Source organism: Rhodamnia argentea, chromosome 4, assembly GCF_020921035.1.
Source record: "Rhodamnia argentea isolate NSW1041297 chromosome 4, ASM2092103v1, whole genome shotgun sequence".
In the NCBI taxonomy this organism is placed as follows: Eukaryota; Viridiplantae; Streptophyta; class Magnoliopsida; order Myrtales; family Myrtaceae; genus Rhodamnia; species Rhodamnia argentea.
In genome coordinates, this window is record NC_063153.1 from 1868675 (window position 1) to 1878323 (window position 9649).

The window sequence follows — 9649 nt, forward strand, 5'->3', positions numbered from 1 at the left end:
TGATTCCATCCACAAGTTCTACTCAATCATTGTTTATTCGACCAAGGCTAATTTTGGTCACAATTTACGTCGGTGGATTATGCCGAAATGAAGACTATCGATTAGGATTGTCAATAGTAAAGTGTTGTTTATTTCCCTTACAAATAAGATTGTTGATTCACTAGATTGGTTGTTGATTTCATGGCGATTCACCGGATTGATTGCTTAGCGGATTGATTCTTGATTTCATGGAGATTCACCAAATTGATTGCTTAGCAAATTGATTGCCTAATTAGTTGCTAATTTGATGCTAAATCAAAGGCGGATCAATGGCTAATTGGAGTTATTTCTTTTGCAATTAGTAGATATTTTAAGATTATTATTAGCTTTATAAGGCTGGTGAACGAAAATTGTGTCTTTTATTTCCTTTTGTGATTTGTCTTAGTCTTTCTATTAATTGAGGAGTCTCCTCCATTATAAGGGCAGCCTATTGTTGATGAATGAAAATTCCTCTTTGTGAGTTAAATGTTAAATACTTCAACATCTTTATCATTGGAAAGTGGATACTCCTTGATGGTGAGCCAAAAGCCCTTTATCCTCAATTGGTAGCATAGCTTTTATACCGTGGTGAGCTTTTGTCCAATCCCGATCTTTATCAGGGGCTGGTGTTATCTTTAGGCCTTGATGGTGATCATTCTATCCTTCATTACGTATTGCTAGCCGATGATATCTTTACGCCACCATATAGCTCGATTCCTATTGGTTCTTTGCTGTTATCTCACACCATCCAGACACTCAATCCCGAAATTCCCCATACACCATCCATACACTTTAGTCCATCGAAACTGTTTGCAACACTTTACACGCAAAAAATACCTATTCTAATTCTATCATAAGCTGTGGGTTCGAATCTAAGAGCAACCTTTGTACTCAAGGGCCAATCTCCATCCGACTCGAAGACCCCTATGGTACACATCAGCAATTTCTCGCCAAAATTAATCATATGAACTTAATTAATAAAATGTGAAAAGATTTGCAACTCAATTGGCAAACTTAAAAGAATTTTTATCGAATTGGCTAAAGTACAATAAATTTAGGACTTTTTAGACAATTTTCCTGTGATTCCATCTTTTCACTCCCAATTGGAAAACAAAAGCAAAAAGATCAAATAGGGTAATTAATCTTTCTATTTTATATTTAAAAGTCAGCGCTTCAATCCCCAGCAAGAGAAATACAAGGCTACGTGATTAAGGATCGCAGCTTTCAAAAGGATCATGGCTGAAGAAGTCCTCGAGTTAGTTCCATCCAACAATTATCAACTTGTTCACAGTACAATCCAAAAGACGGGTGTAAAACTTGTGCTCCAACCTTTTATAGCAAACTTGGCAACATCTGAACAGTAGCAGAGTGCACAAGCATCTAAAAAGAACCACACCATATCCTATAAGCATCCAATTCTAAGCTCTCGAGTTTTTGCAGGTTAAATTGAGCTCATACACTATCGACATTTACATGTACCAAAGTGACTAAGCATCTAAAAAATACCACTGATATAGAAAAAAAAAAAAGAACATAATGAATATTACTCAACCTTCACGATAAATTACACATCATTCTAAATCATTCTAAATTGCAATATCCTCTCAAAAAGAGCGGGCACTCTTCCAGCAAAATTGCGTCAGACTTGTAACATAACAAAGTCAGAACCATTTGTAGGACTGAAGGAGTGACCAAGAATATGCAAAATGAATTATCAGATTCACGGTCTCTGCTCTGAATATTGTTACAACAAGATAAATAAACACTGCAGATTGAAGTGCCGACAAAAGGTATATCTTGTATTGTCTTCTATTCTCCTATCATCTAAGTACGTGTTGATTGCATCTGTTCATATTTGGGTAGACAAATCTAGATAATCTCTCATCTTTGGTAACGATAGGCATCCTTAAAATGGTTAAGGTTGGCAGGTGTGGACAACTGAACTAACCACCAAAATCGATAATCCAAGCTAATCACCCAATACATACTTCTCAATAATCCAAGCTAATCACCCGATACATACTTCTTCTCTGCATAATATTTCCTCTCACTCTCTGCCTTCTTCGCATTGCGTTTCTAGAAAAGAAAGTTGACTATATTAGTACTCTCAAAGATTTAACACAAAAATATGTGAAAAGAGCAGAGCAGCAAAGCACCGGCTATGGTTACAATGTATGTACCCAATCTTATTAACTAGATCACACATATAGTGACTTGCCCTGTATTCAATAGCTGTAACCCTCTTAAGAAGTTTAGGTGCCAGTTGGTGATATAATGATTCTCTGTTCGCTATCCTAAGAATTATTGCCAAATTAATATCCCATGGCAGGAGTACTACCCCATACTCTCCTAGATAATTTAGCCTTAAGTAGACACAATTTCATTTTCCTGGTTAGTACATACAGGGACAGAAAGGAAGACAAAATTAGAAAGGCAGGGATATCAAGCCCAATATCTACCAAAATAGTGGAGCCAAGAGTGATTGAAAGTTGCACATATACATTGCATGCAAAGAGAAGGAGAAGATTGAAGAGCATACCATGTAAGCATCATGATTTGAAACAATTCTTTGGGCTATCGAAGTAGTAGTTACGTTATGTGGGCTCTCAAGCAACCGAAAAATTCCCATAGACTTAGGGACAGCATATGGATCAATTCCAACCTGTATAACACAAGACAAGTCCGCTTCAATAATGAATCTAATTCATAGGTGGAAACAAAAAGGGGACATAACCAACTTACTGGAGACAAAGGATTGGACTCAGCAATTGTGCCATGCACAACCAAGGATATATTGAATGTTGTTACCTGATGAGGTCAAAAAATTAGAAGCAACATAAAACAAATGGAACATGAATCTTACTGTATTTTCAATTAATACTTCCCAACTAGGTTGCATAATCATGGAAGAATGCATTTTTTGCTACAACACAAAAACAATTTGCAACTACAAATACATCAGGTGAAACCCATTTTGGACTTGATTAAACACATGTTCCAACTCAATGCAGAACAAACTTCCCCATAATTCAAATGAAAGAGTTACTTATTGGAGAAATCATCTCTGAGTAGACTTCAGCCACACAATTCTAGAACTTACAAAAGCTCCAATTATTTAGACATAGGAATATATCAGGATTCTGAACCCTCTATTAATCTGAACTAGTAAACATAAGAAGCTCCAAAGCTACAGAGCATCCAGCAGCCAACCGAGGTGACTATATCATCAACCAAAGCACCAAGCAGGATATAACCCATAAAGTGAAGAGGAAAAGCACTTGAACAGTGAATATCAGTATCATAGAACATTGAAAACAAGAATACCGAGAACAAAATCACAAGAATTTACCTATAGACATATGGTACACATTATTGAAGCTAATAATATACTCGCTTTCTACATTCCCATACGCTGGAATAAGCCAACTCATTCACAAATCGTAATGTTATACTACCTTTTAATGTTCCAATATGCTGGAATAAGCCAACTCGTTCACAAATCATAGAGGTAAGATGTTGCTTAACATTGAGAGTTGAGCCACTGAAGTGTTAAAATTGCGACAATTGTGTTTCAAAAGATTTTAGTTTTGGGCTACTTTTACTTATTAGTTGCTTGAACAGAGAGCCCAAAAGTAGGTCAAGATAAGAATGATTTTTTAGTTAAACTGTGCCCCATGCACATTCGATGAAGATGTAGATCAGTTAAAAAGGACAAAATCCCTTCTAATATGTCGAAGTGGACCCAAAAATTTCAGAACTCCATGATAACATGTTTTCTCTCCCACAATTGAGGAAACTCAAAATCTTCGCTAAAGGTTATGGGGACATTGCCAAGTCAACAAACATGTTCATCTTAACTAGCCTAGAAGGGGCTAATCCTTGCGCCCGACTTTCATATTGTTAGAGTATTAATTATTAAACAAACCTTTCATCTAATAGTTGTCAATGGTCACACAAATCTCGCATAGTATCAAAGCGGGAGGTTCTAAGTTCAAACCTTTTCGGGCCCCATTTGTCTTGTGAGGAGGAGTAGAGTAATTAAATATTAAACCACGCACTCATGTAACAGCTTAAGCTTTTAGAATAGTTGACGGTGGTCCCACGGATCTCACACGTCATTAACTAAATTAAAAAATTAGAATGGAAAGTTATCTTTATTTTCTCAATTTTTACTTTCTAATATTCCTTATTATAGGCCATTAGCGGGAAAAGTATTTAAAAAGTCCTAAATCTTTTGCATTTATGCCAATTCAGTCCTATACCTTTTATTGGTGTAATTCTACACCTTTTGCATTGGTGCCAATTTAGTCCTATGCCTTTTATTGGTGTAGTCCTAAAGCCTTTGCATTGATGTCAATTCAATCCTATACCTTTTATTGGTGCTTTAGGACTAAATTAGCACCAATCCAAAAGTTTTAGGACTGAATTGGCACCAAACATAGCACCAATCCAAAAGCTTTAGGATTGAATTGGCACCAGAAAAAGGTTTAGTGAATTAGCACCAATAAAAGATATAGGATTGAATTGGCATCAATGCAAAAACTTTATAACTGAACCGGCACCAATGCAATAGGTTTAGGACTTTTTTTTACACTTCTCCCGTCCATTAGCTCTATTTCATAATTCTCGGGGTAGTGGTCAAATTATCTTGACTCTTTGAGTTTGGGGTTGTAGCTAAACTACTGCATGGATGGATGTTCATAATGTATCATAACAATCATGATCTTGTCCAAGGTACATTAACACTCTTCATAGGAGTAATTATTTACTTTCAAAATCTTGTCTTTAAGATTCCATTTTATTATCCTCCCACAGATCTTAGATAAAAAGTGATTTGACTACCTAGACTAAAGCCACTCAGTACAACTAGATTCTTGTTCTCTACTACAAAGTGTGTTCGGCTAAGGTGTTCGGGACTAGTGGGATTAGTAATATTCAAAGAAGTTTTAGTCATCACCAACAAAATCTATTAACGTGTTCGGGGATCGGTGAGTAGAATTCAAAGAGGTTTCACTCATCACCAACAAAAGCTATCAAGGAACAGAGTAAATTCAAAGATGTCATAGTCATCACCAAAAAAGCTATTTGTTATCGCAACATTGTCAATGCTAAAGTACGCGTAGGATCCTCAATTTGAAAATCCACCCGACAAAAGCGTTGACTTTTCCAACACTTACATTTCTTTTACATACTTAAAAGTGAAGAGAAGAAACCAGTAATAACTGAAAGAAATATGAAAAATATGCAGTTAAGGGATAGTCTAATGGAAATTGGGCCACTCATAGAAGAATATTTTACATACCATGTCCTTTGAAACCTCCCAAGGTGCACCAATGATGACTTCATCAACATAACGACAAGCTAGAGCACTGAGACTGCGCTCATGCAAATGCATGATTGGGTGGTGTTTCCCTCTGTGTTCACTGCATAAAAAACATTGAAGCCCTTCAATTGACTCCCCACATCACTTATTGCACAATGTACTAAATTGTGTAATGTTCCTCAAATAGCTAAATTTAAAAGAAATAAAGGCCATTGTTTAGGTGCTAATTGTTAATGGTAACAAAAGTCAAGCATACGGTACCTCACAGTGTGGTCAGTGTGGAGACCAACTAAGAGGAAGTCCCCGAGTTGCCTCGCTCTCTTCAAGATCTGAGCAATAACATATGAGATATAAAGACTTGGTTCCAGGAATAACAAAACAGAATACAATTACAAATTTCAATGCAGCTTGGAATTGCCGGACCAAGCGTAGGAATTGTCACGTCAAGGCCTGCAGATGCAATCTGACAGTTTTTATTCACCCATGAATCTGATGTGATTTGCATAAATCATCATGACTGTTCTGCTTAAACGCCAGTCATGATCATCAAGCAAATCGACCATAGAAAGTTTATATTTTCTTCTTTTTGGCGAAGAAAAAGAATGTTTAGCTAACCATATCCAGGATGACCAAGATCATGAACTTTAAAGAGATTAGATCAAGGTCAAAGTACCAGGTAAATCATATTTGAATACCCATATTATACGGAAACTGAAGTTGATGCTTCATCGTATCGAGTTAATCCATATTTTTCAGTCAACTTCTATCGCATCACCATAATCAACAAAAAAGTGGCAAAGGTCATTGGAATGCACAAAAATAGTAGCAGGATTCAAACTTAAACATCTTTTATGGCCAATCTTTCAATATTGATATAAATAGACATAACTAGAAGATTCTGAGTTTGATTCCTGTCCGAAGGTTGCATGCTAAGCAGAAGATAGTCCAGGCTTACTTAAGGGGGGGACCGGCCCAGGTCCTGAGCTTATCGCAGAAGAGAATCCCACAGTTACTCTATCTTGGAAGTGTTCTTGATACAATTTTTGTTCTTTTTAGAAAAAGGAAGCAATTCCTTGCTGTAGTTTAGTCAAAATTTCAGCTGGTAATGGGGGGGTATAAATGACAACACTAAACAGGAGCACCAATATAAGCAAACATATAATCGGAAAAAACAAATTGCTTCAAAAAATAAGCATAACATTCCAAATTACCTCGACATGCCCAGCATGAAAGAGATCAAATGCACCGTCAATGTACACAATACGAGCATTTGGACCGGGACCCTGAGGTGTAAAAGATACCAGCATCAATGGATGGAAAGCAAATTTCATTGCATGCTAGCTTCATAACCACCAGCACTGGAACAGAACTTTTGCAAGTTGGAGTGAAGAAGAATTCTACCAATTACATTGACAGTAGGGTTAAGCATTGATTTTATTGTAGGCGGAATATTGACTATTAGAGCCATCACATGTATTGCCTAGCTTGGGCAGAAGAAAGGAGGTGACATAGACTTGGACAGTCATTAGGAGTTTTGCCAGACCAACACTTAATGAAATAGAATAATCTGATTCACAAAGAAATGGACCATACCTTTCCATTCGAAAATTGTACTATGCGGCGGGATGTCGGTAGAAATTGGGAAGCGTGGGCGTCCTCTGATATAGATTCATGGTGCTCTCCGTTCAAAGAAGAATTGTCGCGTTCTGTATCCTTTAAACATAAAAGAATCCTTCCTGCAAGTGAACAGTAACTACCCTCAGTGAGGCTTATGGCTCACGTGAATGTTTTGAATAGATTTGAAGGTTCCATAAAAAATACCATAAAAAATAGCATAATTTCCAACTCCCTTTACCACGTATAGAGGACTATAGTGAATTTATAATCGAGGTTTGCCACCAGGAGCTACCAAAGTCTCTCCCTCATCTCTCTTTCTCTACCTGTTTTTTACTCTTATTTCCAGCATAAAAACAATTGCAACCTGCTTAGTTGTATCATGACAGTGATGAATTATATGCAAAGGTACTCGTGTTACAGAAGCCAAAGAACCTAATTCTGATCTCTAGCATTATCATTTGATTAGATTGTGCTCCTTATGCATTGAAATTTTAGCATAAAATGAGTAACCATGGTTAGGGAACACCATGTATTTCATCTTAGATGAGTACTTCCTTCGAATAATGCCTGGAGAAAGATTAAGTGGATATAGTACCTACAATATCTGTGCTGGAGACACCTTCAGTGCGTTTGATCTGCTTGTAACGTCCGGCTTTCTTTGCCAAGGCATAAGCATCTGTTCCATCTGGGAGCAGGCAAGGGTCATCGCCATGGATAATGTAGTCAATTTTATGCTCATTAAAAAGACTCTTCATAAACTGCTCTGTTATTGCATAAGGAGCATTTGGTATAACTTCATCCACCCACTTCAACCCGCTAACAAGTGCAAGCCTAGAAACATCATGATTAGACAAGAATAATTTCATGATAACAAGAGAATGAGCTTCATACTTGTACCAAACAGAGCAATCTGTTGACTGCGTCACACCTAATTATCTATGAGCATAAATTATAGCCAATTGCACACAGATATATCCACGGAAGCATGTACATGATTAATGAATTCACAAGATGAAACTCTCAAATTGTAGATGTCCTTCAGGGCTATAAACTTCACTAATGGCCAATCGAGCACCTCAACACTCTAATTTTCTTAATACATTCCAGGAATCACCAAAAGAGAGTAAAAGTTTCAGTAGAAAAGCAAGAGCATGTGGGAAAATTTTGAAGAAGATTTATAAGAAAGAAACATAGAAAAGGAAAATTTCACCATCTCAGCCCCCCTTATGACTCGTACAAAAACTGATTCTCTTTAAACATTGTTTTGAATTGTTCTCTGTATGAGTACAAGGATGGGGAAGGTCAACCAGAACTAGGGAGGGTCCTATGTCCTCTACGGCATGTTCGGTTGCATCACCTGAGGTCGGCAAGCCAGTCACCACAATCCAACGATGCTAGCAATTAAGAAGTCTTCTCACACGAGATATGCCACAGCTAGGCACGCAACACAAGCTGTTCAGCGATTCGCTCAGGGCGTGAATCGAACTCATGACCTCTTGGAAGACAAGGAAACCCTTTTACCACTAGACCAACTACCATTATAGGTTATCTATAAAATCACCAAAAATTCAGAACCAAAACCATTGAAAAAACAGCCAATCTAATCATAGCATGGAATAGAAGTAAGGTCCACAACACATGTAGAAGTCAGGTCAATCACTCTGAGTGAACACATACCTCTCTTCCATGGATAAAACTGGGGGACCCTTATTAGATATGATCTCCTCGTCGCTGACAACTCCCACCACCAATTCATCCCCCAAGGCCTTCGCTTGCCTCAAGGCATTAGCATGCCCATAATGCATCAGATCGAAACACCCGTCCATGTAAACACGAACACGCTTCTTCCCACGCTTCTTCTTGTGGAAAATGCCCGCATTCGACCACAAATACGGCAATGAAGGAACCCCGATGCCTCCAAAAAAGCTTGTAGACAAGCCAAGCAAAGCCGCTGTCAGCATGAGTCCACCAAAAAGATGCGGGTGGTAATATACTCCATCCCATATCCAGTTGTTTAGGCTTTCATGCTCCATCTGGTTGATCGAGAGCAATGACTCTTGTGCTGACTGAGAGGACACACAAACCCAGAAAAGAATACAATTAAAGGACATATACATGTGTTGGGCAATCAGATGTTGCGTAACTCCATACATATATGCAGAGATCAAAACAGAAAATAAAGTGAGCGCCAGACTCGCAAGGCAAAGTTTTCTTGCTTTTATAATGGAGGGATCAAATTTCCCCAATCCCCGTGTGGTCAACAAGATCACAGAGCAGAAATTCAAATTAAAGTCCACTACCCAAAACGGAGAATGAGCTAAAACCCAGCTACACGGGACGATTCGGCCAGAAGGGATCATCAAACGCGATAAAATGGGGAATCTAATTCAGAGATGCATGCGAAGCTCGCAACCCAAATTCGAAGAACACCTAGCAAAATGGACAGTACCGAGCAAAAGTGCAGACAGCAACAAACGAGAACAACGAAAGTACGCACACGCACACAGCTAGAATCCGACAAGGCTCGTGAAAATGAACGGCGAGACACGGGAAAAGCAACGCGCGGGAGAGAAAGAGACCTTGGCAGCGTCGCCCCCCTCCGAATGGGGATCTGTGAAAATGATGGGTAGTGTGTCGGAGATCGAATCTCTCACCTTTCTTCTTTGTCGACGGGGTCTTCTCTCTCTCCTG

General features: G+C 38.3%; 1 protein-coding gene across 4 annotated transcripts; it reads right to left on the bottom strand.

The window, feature by feature from the left end:
• Positions 1-1706: 1706 nt before the first annotated feature.
• Positions 1707-9649, bottom strand: LOC115754626 (ethanolamine-phosphate cytidylyltransferase-like). 4 transcript variants are annotated; one of them, XM_048277251.1, is made up of 11 exons: positions 9538-9649; positions 8636-9043; positions 7554-7789; positions 6935-7077; positions 6553-6624; positions 5603-5670; positions 5321-5441; positions 2761-2826; positions 2558-2680; positions 2033-2094; positions 1707-1997 (listed from the first exon to the last, which is right to left on the bottom strand). In XM_048277251.1, exons 2-11 carry the CDS (start codon positions 8989-8991, stop codon positions 1988-1990), a joined length of 1257 nt encoding a protein of 418 aa, XP_048133208.1. In that variant the 5' UTR covers positions 8992-9043; positions 9538-9649; the 3' UTR covers positions 1707-1987. The 4 variants fall into 4 exon arrangements, with proteins under 4 accessions (XP_048133208.1, XP_048133209.1, XP_048133207.1 ...); XM_048277252.1 differs by lacking the exon at positions 9538-9649 and adding an exon at positions 9411-9530 and having other exon boundaries at positions 8636-9046; XM_048277250.1 differs by lacking the exon at positions 9538-9649 and adding an exon at positions 9110-9383.